The 18,499-nt window shown below is 46.5% G+C and overlaps 1 protein-coding gene across 4 annotated transcripts in view; it reads right to left on the bottom strand.

The window, feature by feature from the left end:
- Positions 1-690: 690 nt before the first annotated feature.
- The window catches only part of fgf13a (fibroblast growth factor 13a), an 86,736-nt gene continuing 68,927 nt past the window's right edge, over positions 691-18,499 (bottom strand). For all 4 annotated transcript variants that reach the window (XM_018733420.2, XM_018733423.2, XM_018733422.2 and 1 more), the window contains 3 exons: positions 14,072-14,175; positions 2,937-3,135; positions 691-2,266 (listed from right to left, as the gene is read on the bottom strand). In XM_018733420.2, coding sequence (XP_018588936.1) covers positions 2,130-2,266; positions 2,937-3,135; positions 14,072-14,175 — 440 coding nt within the window. In that variant the 3' untranslated portion in view covers positions 691-2,129. The remainder of the gene's footprint in view (positions 2,267-2,936; positions 3,136-14,071; positions 14,176-18,499) is intronic.

Raw genomic sequence — 18,499 nt, forward strand, 5'->3', positions numbered from 1 at the left:
TACGTTGCGGCAGTGAACTCTTCTACCTCCATGCTCTGAAGATGGCATTTCTGCTTAGTGTCACGATTTATTTAGATGACACTTTTTTCCAAGGTGACTCCGAATGCTTGGTTTGTACAGTAATCTACTTAGTGATTTACCCATCTATACTGCCAGGGATCCGGTACCGTATCACTGCAGAGTAAGTACCCTGATCAAGAGTAGTGCAGTTGGAGTAGGGATTTGAACCCGGGACCTTCGAATGCAAGACGACGGTCTAATCACTACACCACCTGCTTGCATAAAAAAGACTTCTTTAGCTTTGTATGTGTTTAAAAAAACTAGAGAACTAAAGTATAGCGTGTAATATACAGCTAAGCATTTTCTTTTCTTCTGAGTCTCCAATTTATATGTGGTGAAAATAACTCTAATTTTATTTTCCACACCAACGGGCCGGCTGGGTGCAGACTAGCGCCTCCAAAGAGCCAGCTATGGAGAGGAAATTCGTTACTGCCGTCGACCCTGGAGAAATTTGCATGTTCTAAAACAGCGAACAAGTGGTCATGGTCCACGCATCACCACCTAAAATGGACTGTATTGGTCCATATTCTAAATGACAGTAACAAATGTGCCTTTTCTGGAGGGGCAACAAGGACAGTGCACAAGGAATTTTAAAAGTATACCATAATATAAACATTTTATTCAGTGCATTTTTGTGTGTATATAACATATAATAAACAATTGGAAAGTAATGGGCTGAAAGCAACCGTGAAAGTGTTGTTTTTGTCCCTGGTGCTCTTTGGACACAAATGGTCCAACATGGAATATTACACATAGCCTATGTCATGCAGCTCTATTTCAGAAGTCCCAGCTGTCTCCCATGCAGCAGATATGTTTCATGTAAAGATATAATTAAACCAAAGAAACAAGAACCTCCAATGGGCAGGTATGATGCCGTGGTACTGCAGTAAAATCAGAATTTTGCCAACAAAGAGGGGTCCTTGTTCACAACGTATTGGTGCATGCCCTGTGCAACAAAGGGAACTTTATTGTTTTTTTAATTATGTTCACTTTTACAAATATGACATATTATATAAAATGTCAAGCCACCTAAACTTCCACAGATTTTTTTTTTTTTTTTAAAGTTTCCCATAGAAAATTGTCACCACGATGAGTTATTTGTACACAAAACGGTGCCCTGGGCGAGGACGTGACCAAGTTGCCATGGTGAGCAGCCAGCCAATGATTGACTGCCGAAGGAGGGCGCAAGGTTTGACACAACCACTTGATTGGCTATGGACAAAGGGGGCGGAGACAGAGACAACTCAACAGGATTAACACAGAAGGGGGACAGTTAACAGTCATACAGTAACTTTGCACACCAGTTAATTTACCATCTCAATACTGAATCATATTCCCACATGCAGTAATTCTCCATTCCTTCTCTGCCCAGTTCCTGTGTTTGCATCACTTCATCGCTGCTTCCCTTCGTCATTATACATGGACAGTCTGCAGGATCGGTGTTCCTCGCTCTGCAGAACAGCAAAACACACTAACACGAAACAAGAAAAACAGGGAAAAAGCTCTCGAATGGTCTGGAAAACACAAAGGCCGACTGGAGTCACAGCTTCTCGATGTTTTCAGTTCCGCGGAATGGTGGCACTTCCCCGATGATGCGAGCCTCTACCAAAAACGTTGCCTTCTAGCTGTAGCACTGAGGGGTCGCGCCCTGTGCTCAGACAGCAGGGAGGAGTTAGAGATCAGGCCCCTCCTCCTAAGCAGTGCCCGATGAGCCTTGACATCTGGACTGGAGCCAACGGGGCGGCCTACCCGACCACGACTTACAAGAATGGTCACCCAAAGGGACAAAGAAACCTCGGAAGGACTGCTGGGTTTCATCTTTACAAGAGCGAGCTACTGGAACAGTCGGTGGCGTCATTCTCGTATCCTTTTGAGCATCGTTATTTTCTCGTGCTTGTGGCCATGGCAGCGGGAAAAGTGAAACGCCGCCGGGCCAAAATCAGACGTGGAGTCGTTCTTGTCTTTTGTCCTCAACCGCTGATGACAGGAGAGGGTGAGAGGAATCAGCTTGGAAGTCACAGGAATCCGGAGGTTTTGCGCAGGATCCGGCCGAGCCGCCGCCGACCGCCCTACGTTGACTCGTTCTGGCTCACCGTCTTGCCACCGTTGAGCACGGCGGACGCGCTCCGGCTCTTGGTTGGCGTCCCGCTGCCCGAGCGAGAGAACTCGGTGAGGTCATGGAGCGAGGGCTCCCTGTACATGGCCACTGTGGGAAACACACAGATTAGGGAGAGAATATTAGCGACCAGAGCTCAAAAATCGCCGCAGCCCCTTCGTTCAAGAAGGTTTTTGGGGGCAAATCCGAAGCGTGACACTTGTGTTTCGAGGGAAATTATCCATCCATCCATCCATCCATCCATCACGTGTGCCTTTGAAAGATGCTTCTTACAGTCTACCCATATCAATGCTCATTTAGTCCTCTATACTCCCTGCTTTCACACACCCCATCTTGAAGATGCACACACACACACGCACTACATGGAATGACTTGGTAGGCAGTGTTCCTTGGACAGCCAAGCCAGCTAAGCTGCTATTAAGATAATTGCTGCGTTTTGAGTCATCTGGGTCACTGCAACCCCCTCCTCCCAACAACAAAGGTGCTATTGTCTAAAGATATTCAGAGAGTGTACAGGTTTACAGTTCACTCGCTATGTATGACTTATTACAGCGACAGCTCTGCTTAAGCGGTTGAAGTTAAGTAGTAAGCCCACAACTTGACTTGTGATTTCAGCTTCACTTCCTTAAAGCGATCGATTTCCATGCAAACTCTGGACTTTAAGAAATTCAGACTAAACTTTGTACTCATAGGTGTGAAAGTAGGATTTTAATGGGAACGTTCATCATCACGCAGCCTCTGCCCCCGTTGCCTTCCTCACCTTTGAGCGGTTTGGGTAAGAAGTGCGCCGCCGGTTTGTTTTTCTTCACATGGTTGCCCTTCATGATCTCACCCTCCTTGTTGAGACCCAGGTACCAGCCCCTTCCCGACTGCTGCTGCCGGTAGATCATGGAGGAGTACGTCACGTAGTAGTTCTCAAACACCGACTCTTTGAACTTGCACTCGGGCGTGAAGTGTTCCTACAACACAGGGGTTGGGGGGGGCACGTGATGAGAAGCTGAAAACACGTCGCGTGTCACTCGATTTGTTGGCACTTGGTGAAAACAGCCTGTGGGCAACAGGAGCAAAGAACCAGAGGATGCCACAGCTTGACTTTTTTGAAAAATTATGCTGGCTGCTCGGTGACAGAAATTCTCAATAATATTAATCAGTTTCAGAAATACTTTTCACACTTTTGACCAAAGAAATGAAGACAGAACTAAAATAACCTTGCTGAAAGTGACAGAAACATCAGAAACTGAGGTCGCTAAATTATGTATAAGAAGAAAGCAGTCGCTACTGCTTGGCTGGCAAAACAGTCAGTGTGAGTGGATGTGTGATGTAATATACAACCAACAGCATATCACACACACACCTACATAAAATGAAACACAAAAGTTTGGGAACTTCACAAAAAAGCACAGGTTTCAGGAAGGATATCTGCATACATTTATACGGTATACACAAGATTAAGTCAAAAGTATCTGCAGTGTTAAACATCTGGTGAAAGGCAAATTACTGTGGCTACTTTTTGACTTACCATTGTACATTATATTTGCAAATATATAATTTTGGATTCATTTTTAACTTTTTCATATGCTTTTACTGAATGCAACTCACCCTTTATGAACTTAACATTTTCAACAGTAACTGAGACTCTATGTCTTTCTCAAGGGTAAGAGTTGGGAGGGGAGTTTTCAGACATTTCCCACATAACCAAAGTCACCCAAGGTTAACCAAAGTCAACCAATCCAAACAAAATCAGCATTATTCAAAACTCCAAAAGACCTGAAAACCCCTTTGGATTAGGGGCAGCTGTTCATAGCATCCCTCCTTCTTCCCGTCTCCAAATGTTTGAGGTCAATGACTTGCTAAGCTCACCTGCCAGGTGACTCCAAAACAAAGGTCCATATTGCTGCCTTTGGGTAAAACATCCCTCAGTAGAGCATCCAAGACAAGCATTTGCTTTGGAAACACAACTAACTGTTGTGAAACTGCAAGTGAAAGACACAGAGGTATCTTTCGATACCTTGTTAATTTCCATTGTAGCCCCATCCTTGATACGGTCTGTTATCTCGGTTGCCATGGTTTCTGGGTGGCCCACTTAGTCACGGCAACCTCATGACTGCGGATCGGCAGTTTGGCAGACGAACCCGAGCGCCCATTTGCACATTGGACGTCCCTCGTTTTGTCTTCCTCCTCATAATGGAGCAGCTATTTAACAGGCATCGACTCCATCCGTTTGGCTAATGTTCCGTCCCCTTGATTCCCTCCGGAAAATTCTCACAAGGAGCTTTGCAGCGAGTCTTGTCAAAATGAACCACATCAAATAAAAGAAGATTTCATTCATTTAGCCTCATTTAAAGGGACTGAAAGATAGCAGCGAGAGCAGGTAAAAGGCCTAGTGACTGTCGCTGAATAGCACACCTTTCCGGACTTCCGTCACCGCCACACCCGAACTAAACACAGCGACTGGACAGGGGCACGGTGCTGGGAAGCTGAATGAGACAACAAAGCACAAGACTCAGCCCGCAACCGAGAAACACCATTTTCCACAATCCCAACAAAGAGGTTTTCTTCAAAAAAAAATCAATATGTGCCCGATTCAGCCGTCCCACTTTAATAGTACGTTCCTCCGAACGCGCACGAGCGCAGTAGGGGAGAGAACCTGCTCTATAATCTCAGGATTAGCACATTAATCAAACAGGGGGAGCAACTTTCGTACAATCACCATTAGCTCTCTAATTATGCCCCCAAACAAGTACATCATGCGAAACGCTCTCTTCCGAACAAAGTGATCTAACAGCCTTAGATGCAAGTGTGACCATGAATTTTACTCTTGGCGCGATTACGGTTAAGTCATCGTTGCTTATCACAGCATGGAAATGAAATCTGTGCAGCAGACAAAGAGGAAAACAACAGTCCCACAATGAAGGGGTTCGATAACCCAAAATATGGAGCCGGGGTCAATTTCCCTACACGTCACCCGTTTGGTCATACAACATCTCATTAGGCTTCGTCTTCCTGGAGCGACAACCGATAATGACCGCGAGTCATTCGGTATTTCGAGATTTGGAAGGAAAGCGACGCGTTTGGATCCTTTTTTTGTTTTACAGTCAGTGAAATAAACGAGAAGGAGCACAAAATCAAACAACTGACCAGTCATGCTGTCTAAATCCGTAGGCTTCCGTGGTTGGTGTCAACTGACTGGTGGTTTTGTTCTTCTGGATTAAACCGCATACGGGACATTGGTTCCAACGTTTCGCTTCTCTTGTTGGAAGCATCGTCAGGGTGTGACCACATCTTGTAGAGGTTAAATGTGAAATGGAGTGTTTGACGAGGGAGGGTGTATTTATGGGCGGGAACGGGGTCGGAGGTCGTAGCGGGTGGTCCTAATAGGTGGTGTCCCCACTGTGTTTTCCCTTTGTGCTGTTTCCTTCATATTACAGGACGTCTCGCTGAACCGAGTTTTAACGAGAAGCGGTCGGATTGCTGTCGGATCGGCGTGAAGGCTTGAAATGAGTGCGGAGCCGCGAAACATCCCATATGCGGTTTAATCCAGAAGAACAAAACCTCCAGTCAGCCATGCTGTCATCCACCTGTAGGGAAATTGATCCCCGTTCCATTCCCAGAAACTTTGGGACTGATGGGCCAAGAACATGGCAGATGGAAACTGAACCCCAATGACTCCTACATCTCAGCACACCACCGATTGTCTCTGGAGTCATTTGCTCTGCAGTCATTGCCGGACCAGTAATCATCGGAGCCCAATAACAGAGAACTAGCTCTGTCTGGTCCAGGAATGGATCCTCTTAGACGACCACAGCATAACCATTTTCAGGGGTTAAGAGGATTTTAGTGAGCAGGTTCCACACAACTTATGCAACCGTTGCTCGCTGCAAGAGGTTAAGGCTGTTTCCGAAGGTCAAGGATGGTCACGGACCACCGAACGAACATTAATCCGCTTCTGGAAGAAATGGGATGAAAAATGAATCTTACCACACGGATGATAATTGATTACAATTATGATTATAGCCACATCCGCAGAGGTGAGGAATAGAAAGAGAGACATGCACATGTTTTCTGGTAAAAACCAACTCAGAAGTCCCACTGCCTTATTATTATTATAATTATTTAGCTGATGCCTTTGTCCAAGACGACTTCCAGTGTAATACACTACATTGAGCTCCTTACAACAACACGCACACTATGTGCAATTCATAGCTACAAATTTACCTTAAGCACGATTTTGGGTCTATGGGAGGAAACCCGTGTGAATACGGGGAAAACGTGTAAACTCCACACAGATTTAAACCCATGTCAAAGCCTTAGCCAAGAAGATGAGGCACCAGCGCTACCAACTGCGTCACAGTGTCGCCAGCGATGACGACCGAGATCTCTGCGATGAACACTTAGCTGCTGGCGTGTTCCGCACCCCGCGTGTGGCCGCCTGTATCCGATGCAGCGAGAAGGCCGTTTCCAGATGGATCGGTTAAGCTGTTCATTACAAAGCCCCCCGAAGCACTGCTCTCTAGTCGGTCTGGAGAGCAGCTGAGCTGGGGCGCCTGAATGCGATTAATCTTTGAGCTGGGACTCGGAACTCCATGGGAAATCAATGTTCTGCTCCACGGCCGAGTCGGAAGGTCCATTTGCCCTCTGCTAATGAGATCGCATGGAGATTGCGGTGTGTGTGTGTGTGTGTGTGTGTGTGTGTGTGGTGGATGCTGGAGCGACAGGCTGCAGTGAAAGGCAGACCATTCCACATACTGGACCCACAGAAGGGATGTACTGCAATCCCCCAGAGACACTCTGCCCAGGTACTCGATACCCGCAGGGGGAAAATGCAGTGTATATTGCAGTTTGCAAAAGAGATCAGACTGGTAGTACCCACAATGCACCTTGATTGTACCACGGTGGGTCATGACCTACACTCCTGCAGTTTGTCAGGCTGCAATGCCGGATTTCCCATTAAGCCCGTCAAGCAAAATTTTTAGGGCCCACGAAGAAGGAGAAAATGTAAAAAAACTGGAAAAATAATGAAATATAAGGGGAAAAAAGACTGAGGCAGAAATTTTACATAACAAAAGCATAAAAATTACATTAAAAAAACTATTACAGAAATTTAAGTCATTTCCAAAGAAAGTTTTTTTTTTTTTTCGGCTTCTCTATCAATCACATGGTTTCGCAATAAAATGTTTTAAAATACTAAATCGCAAGGGCTGCCTGGCTGAACTGACATGGAAAAATCCATCCATCCTTAACAACTGCTTGTCCCATATGGGGTCGCGGCGAACCGCAGCCTAACTCAGCAACGCAGGGCTCGGGGCTGGAGGGGGGAGGGGGCGCACCCAGGACGGGATGCCAATCCATCTCAAGGTACCCCAAGCAGGACTCCAACCCCAGACCCACCACACAGCCGGCACCAGCTGAACCCGCTGCACCACCACACCCCCCTCATGGAAAAATATTAAAAATATTATTTAAAGTGCATCATGTCAGTCAACGTAATTCATTCGGCGTTTACCCATCTTTTTGCACATTTCCCAACAAACGTTGTCTAGTGCCTACGAACCCTAAAGTGCAGCCCTGTTAGCCTGGTTTACGACTCTATGATAAAGGCAGCAAGAGAAGAGGTATGAAACCCTACCCAAAAGAGGACATCAATATCAATAGTTTCTAAATGCACAGATTGGTCGGCCCGTTGACCACAGATGGCCCAAGTGAGACTCTTTGGAGCTGGAGGAATGAAGAGTGAACCTTCTGGAGGAGCCCAAGTCCACTATTGCGAGACTAGAGAGCACAAGGCCCGGGGAGACCTGATCTGCAGCACTGCATCAGGAACAGCCAGCGGGGCTGGGGGAGGGGTTGTAGATCACAGTCAAGCTGCTTCTGCGTTCTTTTGGAACCAGTGATGTTGACCACTGCTGGTGAACGGTCAACCTGCAAGAGACCCATGAAGAACATCCTTCCTCTTCTCAGAGAGATGCTGTATCCTCGGTGGGTCTCCCCTACAGGCTCCACCCATTAATGGTGCTTTATCATTATTATTATTATTATTATTATTAGCCTTTACTATTAACCACATATACAAACACAGATGATGATTCATGTTCCTGCAACAGTGAAAGGTGAGGTGATACGAGTTCTCTGTCCGTGCTGAAGGTCAGAAACGGTCAAGTCTGCATGAACCTCACTGTAGAGTGAAACCTGCGGAGGTTTCTGCCAGGCGTTCAGTTTGCTACGTCTCACTTGGGCAATCCCTGCGCACTCCGCTCTAAATGCTACTCGTTCATATTCATAAATAACCAAAGTTGCTAAATAATACAGTGAAGAGAGTTCAGAATAGGGTGACATGGTGGCGCAGCGGGTAACACCGGTGCCTCAGAGCTGATGGGCTCTGGGTCCAAACGTGGCGTCTGATCAGGTCCGGAGTTTGCACGTTTGCTCTGTGTTTCTGTGGATTTCCTCTGGGTACTCAGGTTTCCTCCCACAGTCCAAAGACATGTTTCGTGTGTGTGTGTGTGAGATTGCCCTGCGATGGAGTGATGTGAAAAGTGGTTATTGATGGATGGATATAATTCAACATCTGCAAGCACCTTTAGCTGTATGAATTATAGATGAACATCTCTGAAATGTATACAACTTCAGCCAGTATTTACTTAGCTCACCTAAGACCAATTCTAACACACACACACACACACACACACACACATACACACCGATTTACAGATAGGGACACAGTAAAAATACCAACTAAATGCTATTCCTGGAAAGAACTGAGCAATGTGCCCACTGACTGTACAACAGGGTTAATCAGAGTTATGCTCTGGGATTTACTACGCTATCAAGGACTCTTCACCTTGGAAGGGTGGCATGAATTTATGTTTCTTCATTACTATAATCAACATACATACACCCAGCTGCCTGTCTTAACAGCAGACACACTGTGGGGAGTGTGTGTGTTGGGGGGGGCCTGTGCAAGGTTCATTTTCTAAAAAATCTTGCCACGAGGTTGCTGCGAAACACAGTGCCAGCGTACACACCACACACACACACACACACACACACACACACACACACACACACACACACATTCATATATTCAGTTGAAAGCCATTATAAGCTCTGTTTAATTTTGCATTTTGGTAACTAAAACTCGGGGGGTGTGGTGGTGCAGTGGGTTGGACCGGGTCCTGCTCTCGGGTGGATCTGGGATTCGAATCCCGCTTGGGGTGCCTTGCGACGGACCGGCGTCCCGTCCTGGATGTGTCCCCTCCCCCTCTGGCTTTACGCCCTGTGTTGCCGGGTAGGCTCCGGCTCCCCGTGACCCTATAATGGACAAGGGGTTCAGACAGTGTGCATGTGTAACTAATACTTTGCTTCTGGAGTGATGCAGACAGACAGATTTGTAACCTAACTGTTGCTGGTTTAAATACCAGGGATGTGACCCGTTGTTGTACTTGAGTCAAAGGCACTTACATTGTTCCACTGAAATAAGTGGCTGCAGAAGGGAACTATACAGCAAAAAAAGAAAAGCTCCACATAAGGAAGAAATGAGTAAGTTGGCAACAGCTCTCAGTGGTGCAGTAAAGCTTCTTGGAGAGATGTGTGTTCAGGGATGAGTAAACACACACACACACACACAGGGTCCACAGTGAGCGAACGCACTCCCCTGTGCGGCATCAGAACAAACTTTCACAGCATCTTTGGGCTGCTTACAAAGCAAACTACCAAATAGGACGGCCGTAAACTACCGGACAGCCACTTGCTCCCCCTTTTAATTGACACAAGTGCTGAGAGTCCAGAAAGAACCCAAATGACCATAATTCAGGATGTTCCTGTTTGTTAACTGGTCTAAAAATTAATAAATAAATAGGCAAATATTGGCTTAGCAAAGCCAGGCACCGAAAAGGTTACAGGGCAGGGTACCAACCCATTATTTACATATTTTCTTGTGCAAACGTTGCTGAAAATCACTGTCCGTGAGCCCATCTGCTGTGCAAATAATTTCCGGATGATTAATGATCGGAAATTTTTGGGAGAATATGCAATGGTGCCATCAGATGTCACAATCCATGTTAACAGAATACGTGGAACATCAGCAGAATCAACACAAAAGGAAGGACGATGGGAAAAGCATAATGAGGAAGTGGAAAAACAACCTTCTCAGCAAACGGCCTGTTCAGAGATGCGCCAGTCTCACACACACACACACACACACACACACACACACACGGGCTGCAACCGCAAGGCAGGCCGCGCTGGCAAGCGGACGCAGTGTAAACATTAATCCGTTTCCCCGAGCAAGCAGTGCTTCATTATCCCGAAGAGCGGTGATTATGCAATTAAGGCAACAAGCGGTGTGCGCGGCGACGAGCGCAGGCTGCCGCCAAGCCGGGCGCGTGATCGGCGCTCGAACCGTCAAGTCCGGGACGTCACGGTGCCATAAAGCGGAGCGGCTGCACAAACACCTGCCTCTTCTTCATTACGCAGCATGAGTAATGACACCGTGCAATTACACACGTCACGCCTGTAACACCGTGGACAGCGCAGGCTGGCATAAACGCAGCTGCGGCTCGAATGTACCGTAGCACACGCCGTCGTACCTTTCGCATCATACTCCATCTGTTAGTAAAGAGCTGTCTGCCACTTCACTTTTAACTTTAGGACTTAACCAAGTTAACCGGTTAAGCAAGCAGCACTGCGACCTCACATCTAATGGGCTGCTAGTTTGGACATGGGTTCGAATCTGGCTTAGTCTGAGCGGTGTTTGTTCTCCACGTGTTTGTGGGAGTTTCCTCCCAAAGATGTGTTTTTCAGGTGACTTTGTGACTATAAAGTATGTGTGTGAACGAGTGCGTTACGTTGCCGAGCTGTATAAATAGAAGACTGCAGGTAGTAGAGTACAGTGCAGGTGGTCCCCGACTTACGATGGGGTTACGTTCCGCGAAAATGCATTTAACGCACCTCATACACACCTCTGTGTGACAGACTGGGAGACTGCCCAGCATCGCAAGAGAGTATCGCTCTACATATCGCTTGCCCGGGAGAAAAATCAAAATTAAAAATTCAAAGTACAGTTTCTACCGAATGTCTGTCGCCAGCTCACCATCGTAAAGTCGAAAAATCGTAAGTCGGGGACCATCTGTATATCCATCACGCTAAGTGATCTTGGACAACTGTACTAGTTAATTGTACCGGTACACTGCTAAATGATGAAATGTAGAAAATTTAATTATATATATATATTATTATAGATATCCAAATTTTGACCAAAGAAATGTACAATACTTAGATAATTCATTATCCTTAATATCATATCTACACAACTTATTTGACATAATTTAATTATCTTCATATTATTCAGTGTTACCTTTCCAATACACACACTGTCTGAACTGCTTGTCCCATATGGGGTCGTGGGGGACCGGAGCCTAACCCGGCAACACAGGGCATCAGGCTGGAGGGGACACACCCAGGACGGGACACCAGTCCGTCGCAAGGCACCCCAAGCAGGACTCGAACCCCAGACCCACCAGGGAGCAGGACCCAGTCCAACCCACTGCGCCACTGTGCCACTGCATCCCCCTTCTTTCCAATACAATGTTTTAAAATATAATTTTATGCCAAGAACAATGCCAAAGAAGAAGTAATAGAGAAGTAAGAAGCAAGTATGAGGTATGGGCTTTATGGCATAATAGCAAATAGCAAATAAACCATAACAGCAAAAAAGGCCTAAAGAAACGTTCAGAAGGGGTTGCACTTATCCTGGTGTTTTTTAGTCAATGCTGTTATGAATATGTTTTGTTTGTTGTCCAGACTTCACCCTGGAACACTACAAAATCACCCTACAAACACATCTGTAATCGATGCAAACAGAAGGAGTTGCTTCTGTGAACCCGTCACACACGCAAAGCAAAATATATATATAAATAAACAAATTCACTGACAACGGCGACAACTCGGATGAGAGCTTCCGAACGAACCAGCGCGACTTCAATCTCTTTTAACGACGCCGGCTCGTCAGGGAATCCGTAACACAGTTCACTCCTAGGATTAATTTAGCGATAACGCGGCGGTGCCGAGCGGAAGGAGGCTCGGCGCAGACCCGCGTCCGTCCTCCTCGGGCGCAATTTAAACTCATAACAAGCGGGAGTGTAATTGAGCCTTGTTGCGCAGGCGGCCCGCGAACCGAATAACACGACCCTGCCCACGAAGCCAGTCTATCTATACGGTCTTGCAGAAGTCACCGGGATCCTCTCAGTTTTGTGAATTAAAATGAGCTTCTCGGCACAGTGTCTGTACTTATAAACATTTCCGTAGAGATAATTAAAACTGCCAGCGGGAGCACAAGATGTGTGGGGAACAGTATTAATTACCAGAGCTGCTCGGCTCCCAGCGCTTCTCCATCTCGGCTCTCGACTCCCCGCGGTCTTATCTATCCAGCCTCTCGTTACGCTCACCGCGCTCGAGTTTACATGTGCAATCAGTTGACGCAGTGGTTAACGCATTCGTTTTCTTATGAGCAGGCTGCGGGTTCGAATCCCCATCCTTAAGTAAAAAGTAAGCTGGGAGCATGGTGGTGACAGCTGCTGCTGTTAGACCCAAAGGCTGCAGGTTTGAATCTCACCTCCAGTTGTAGTACCCCTGAGCAAGGTACTTGCCCTAAATTGCTCCAGCAAAATTACCCAACTGTATAAAAGGGTGAATAATTGTAACCAGTTGTCCAACGCAGGGTCATGGTGGTCCAGAGCCTATCCGGGAAGCAAAGGGTAGGAGGGAGAGAACACTCTATAAAGTACGTTAGACAATCAAAGGGTAACATGTAAAGTAAAATATCCAAAAAAATCTGACTAAGGCATCTCGTGTGATGCTGAAACATTTGAAAGGGCTTCCCTCTGCCACAACAGTCCTATAATTATGGTAAGTTGATGACATAAGTGCATTAAAGAGCAGAAACATTTTTGTTTACCCATGTCCATGTCACACCACCTTCCGCCCACCCTACACTTAGTTCTTGGTGCTGCTCACATTGTCATGGCAACCTGAACATCTGCCAGACCACAAACATTGCATCTCTGGCAGACGACCCCCCGGCGCGACCCCATCAACCGTGTGGAAAGACAGCAGGCAGTCGAGGCAAGGTGGGATGACCGCTCGGGTGTCCACAGCAGCCCTCGGGGTGTGAGGCTCGGCGCGGGACCGTTTTTAAGCACTCGGAACGATCTCGAGCACTTGGATAAATGTGATTTACACAGTGAATATGCTCTCATTTTGTACCCTGTTGTTTGGGTCAGCCCCTCCTGCCAGGAACAAATCTCGCTGAGAACCACGCCCATAAACTGAGTGGACCGCACCCTTTACTATGCAACAGAGTCACGCCCTTAAGGAGGCCACACCCATTTCTTTACTTAACATCTGAGTCGCACCCATAATCCATGTAGACCACACCCACTAACTTAGTCCCACCCACAATTTGAGTAGACCACGCCCAGTGTTTTACTTGATCTAGGACACAAGGCCATAAGAACAGAATTCCTGTTACCTTATTTGTTACCTTATTGGAACTCAGAGCGGCACCTGTAAACCGATCAGAGCAGAAGGCCGTGCGTATAAAAGTGACAGCATCCCATCCGTAGACTAATTAGGCTGCAGTGCCACACATAACCAATAATCTCAATCATCAACTGAGAATAAATGGCAGGCACAGTCAGCTCCTGTGCCTCATATTTCAGATGACTCATGTATAACTGACCTTCACCTCTCAGCTTCCTGTTGAAAATACTCGCTGCCAGGGGTTAAAAAAATTAAAAAAAAAATAAAAAATCAGCTTTGACCTTTGAACTCCACACTGCCGCTGACGGCATCGTTCGGGTTGGGCTGGGGATTGGAAGCGGGGGGGCAGGACACACTCACCGATGTGTACAGGTAGCCCTCGCTGTTCATGGCCAGGTACAGTTTGGTCTGCACTCCCTGGATGGCCACCACCCGGAGGCCCACGGGGATGAGGTTGAACATGGCTGCGGGAGAGACGACGGTACGGGGTCAGTGAACCAGAGTGCTGGCTGGGGTGATACAGGACAGGGAGACAGGAGCAGCAAGGCGGGTGTGGAGCAAGGCAGTGCTCTCGTACACCTCGCTCTGTCTGCTCAAGCAGTCAGAACCCAGAATATGAAAGAATTCCTAAATATGACGTAAGGAAGACGATGGCACCCAGAGACAAAGGTGTCCGTGTGGCAGTCAAGGTGACCCGAGACCTCCCAGCTCTTAAACTTTGGTCAACTGGCTTCAAATTAAAGTTTCTAGGGCTGTGTCCAAAATGGAAATTACCACATTAAATAGTCCGCCAGACACCCTGCTGTCACTTCAGCCCGTGGAGCTGAAGGAGCAAATCTGGATCTGTCATTTCAAGTTGGAAAACACAGCTTGTAATTCGGCAGCTTCAGAACGTTCTCACCCCTGAATCACGGTGCCAAGAGGATTAGAGAATCCATTTAGAGTTTAAATTCAATTGAAATGTATTAAAATCTTTGTAATTGCACACGAGCAGTTTCGTAATGCGTGTCTGATGGCAGCCTGGGAGGATGACAGTGCATCAGTAGCCATGAGACAATGTGAAGAAGAAGGAGCGGGTTCTTCTTTCCACGACTGATAGAACCGTATTTCATGTTTATTGTTAATTTTTGTCTTCAAAAGAGCACGGAGATCCAGGTAGGACTTCAAACAATGGTGTGTCCACAAATCTGTGTACTGTCCACTCATGAGAGGTCCAAAATGATTATGTATTGAATGATTTCCCTACGTTCCTCAGAACTGCTGAGTCCCTCCCAACATTCAGGAATGGTGTCAAAACACATCTGTTTCCGACCCATTTCTCTCCTGACCTCATAGACCTTCACTCCTCATTTATTAAAAAAAAATGTGTCAATTCTTATTCATAAAACTATTCAGGTATGCTGGAAAACACTGCAGTCTGGGACAAACTGACTGAGCTTTGACAGTCATGTACGTCCATCTAAAGCGCTTTGTTATCTTACTGAATTTCATGCTGCTTTGGAGAAAAGTGTCTTAAATGAATACACATAAACGTAAATGATCCACTGTAAAAGAAAATGTAAATGTTTTCTTCTGCACCAAATTCAATAATTAATGATAACATGGGTGGTAAGAGGTACTTCAGGATAACCTAGGGGTCAGAATAGTTTCGAAATTGTCCCAGTCCTCTGTGTCCCTGAATCCCACACTGCATAGGGTTACCATGGCGATGACTTCCATGCTTCGCAACCCCTTTTCCAGCATCCCTAATTGCCCTAATGGTGGCTCTCTTCAGACTCTCCCTGAGCTCGTCCAGCCATCACTAACATAGGCTCCTTTCTCCGTTGACCTTCCCAGGGTTAATCGAAGCCTGCAGCACCCGTGACGGCGCCAGCACGGAACTCACAGACACCGTTCCAAAGGAGTCAGAGATCAGCCAGAACCAAAGAGAACTGCAGAGTCAATATAGACACCTCCACAACTGGAGCAGCATCAGGGGAACATATGACAGCCGCTCTTCGATGAATAACCTCTGGCAGAGGTCTGCGTTGGAGCTCCCTGACCAGGCTTCATCATGATCACATTAAAAAAAAAAACATAAACATAAAGAATAAATAGTGAATGCGCAACTGCGAAGTTTAAGATGGAAACCACGTTGTTCTGCTGCAGAGCAACACGTGCCTAAAAATATTCAATACACAAAGTTCGTAATTCTCACCTACCTCCATCTCCGCCATTCTCGTTTTAAAAAAGCCCCACGCTGTTCCCATGGAGAAGGAATGCAGAGACTCCTTACTAACAACGTGGTTCTGACTCCTTCGTGGTGGAATGAGCTCCTTGTGTCCCTCAGAACTGCTGAATCCCTCTCAACATTCAAGAAACGTCTTGAAACACATCTCTTTGAGACCCACTTCTCTCCTGATCTTCTACCTATTTCACAAAGTAGCACCACAAATGGGCTACTCTGGCAGGACCTCACAATCTTGTTCACACCAGTGTACAACCAGAGTGTGACCTGCAGGTCTACTACTAGGGGCAGCGGGTGGCAAAGTAGTTGCCTTGTGCTCAAAGGACACGGGTTCAAATCCCGCCTTATGCTACAGTAACGTGTTGTCCAGAGTTTTGCTTGGATGTTTTCTTTTCTAGCATCTTACCTAGAGTGTTACACACGATAATGGCAGTAATGTGATGACACTGGGTGCTCAAAGGAGCTGGGTTTGAATCCCACCTCCTGCTGTAATACTCTTGAGCAAGGTACCTTTCCCTGAATTGCTACAGTAAAAATGACCAAGCTGTACAAATTAATTACTGTCAGAACCTCAATATTGCTCTGAATAACAGTGTCAGGTAATTAGAGAAACACACACACACACACACACACACACATTCTGAACTGCTTGTCCCATAGGGGGTCGCAGGAGCCTACCCGGCAACACAGGGCGTAAAGCCGGAGGGGGAGGGGACACACCCAGGATGGGACGCCAGTCCATCGCAAGGCACCCCAAGCGGGATTTGAACCCCAGACCCACCAGAGAGCAGGACCTGGTCCAACCCACTGCGCCACTGCACCCCCTCCTGAGAAACAAACAGTAAACAAGTAAACAGGTTAATAAACAAACCTTAAATTGTACATTACTATGGAGAAAAATGTAAGCTGAACAAATAAATGTAAATGTAGTTACCTTTCTCTGCAGCAACTGGGGCAAAATATATGAAGGAAGTCTATGGCTAGGCAGTCCATGGGAGACACAAAGGGCGAAAGTGTTGATCGGGTGAAATAGTTTAAAAGCATGGTATTTACTTGGTAAACAATTTTAAACTATGAAGAGTAAAGTATGAATGGAGCAGCTGAGGGTAACCGGGACACGTCGCTTGTCCTGGTTCGTTCGTTCTCTTCGGAGAATTTCTTAAAGAATGAAGAAAGTGTCCTCACATCCCATCTGGTGCAGGCCAAAGGGAACACGAGGTTCCTTTTCCTACATTGTCAGCGCTCCGCCGAGGAAATGATGACTCTTTCCTGTGGAATCGTCTCAAAGAAGGAGCGTGATGGCTGGAAGCGTTGGCCAGCAGGTGCTCATTTCGGTTCGTATTTATGCAGAGACGACACACACGATTAACCAAAGCGATTAGAAAGGCTATGCAGCAAAGTCAGCCGTGGTAAATCATCCCGGGGAAGAGAAACCACCCTTTAGTGATGGTTGTCTCTGTGTACAAACGGTCTAATAGCAGCAGCATCATTTAGCCAGCTGACAATTTACTAGTCATTACAGGAAGTCTGCCTTTGTCCCTTTTATTAAATAGCATAAAAATTCATTCATTCATTCATTCATTCATTCATTCATTCATTCATTCCATCCATCCATCTAACCATCCAACCATCCATTCATCCATCCATCCATCCATCCATCCATCCATCCTCATTAACTGCTTGTCCTGGTCAGGGTTGGGGGGTCTGAAGCCTATCCCACAACCTCTGAGCACAAGACTGAGGGGGGTTGGGTTAAGATTAGATGGGATGCTTGTACTAAAAATTCCTCTTTTTGACAGTTATATAGTAATATTTCAGATCAATGAAAATGACAATGGACACATCCATTCCAAACCTAAGGACACAAGTAAAGGACAGAATATTCTAGAGGAACTACGTGGAGGGGGTCGATAAGGGTTGACATCGACCCAGCGGCGCTAAATAATAAGGATCTTTTTAAAACTACCGTGTATATTTAGCACAGGATTGCGTTGAGGATTTACCACATCAGACAGTAGTTATCTTTTTCAGATGAGCTGAAAACTCCTCCACCGGAAGCTGTTGCCGGGAGGGAAAAATAAGACCTGCTTTGTACCCGAATCATTCCAAGTGCCTCAAACTTCCGGCTGTGTAGACGCCAGAAGGGCGAGTCAGCCTGTAGAAAGCAGAGGAAATGCGGCTGCGAGGGAAGGGCGCCTGAGTCGGAGTGTGTCGGAGTGTGAGCGCTCCCTCTCCCACCTTCACACAACACGGACTGGACTTCTGTTGCCATGGAGACAAGAGCACCCCACTCCTAACAACTCTATTTTTGTAACGGTACAAAAATCTTCACCCCTCCCCACCTTCTTCTTCATCTTATTTTCCAGCAGCTTTTTTTAATTTGCTCCTCAATGTATAGATAGACGCACATGCACGCACACGCACGCACACACACACACGCGCACGCACACACACACACACACACACAAAAAAAACACGTTTGTGCTGGAAAAAGAGGGCAACCGTTACATAACGACTTGTGCATAAATCACAACGAAAACACCATAACCACAGACTGACTG

The sequence above is a fragment of the Scleropages formosus genome, chromosome 13 (genome assembly GCF_900964775.1).
Source record: "Scleropages formosus chromosome 13, fSclFor1.1, whole genome shotgun sequence".
In the NCBI taxonomy this organism is placed as follows: Eukaryota; Metazoa; Chordata; class Actinopteri; order Osteoglossiformes; family Osteoglossidae; genus Scleropages; species Scleropages formosus.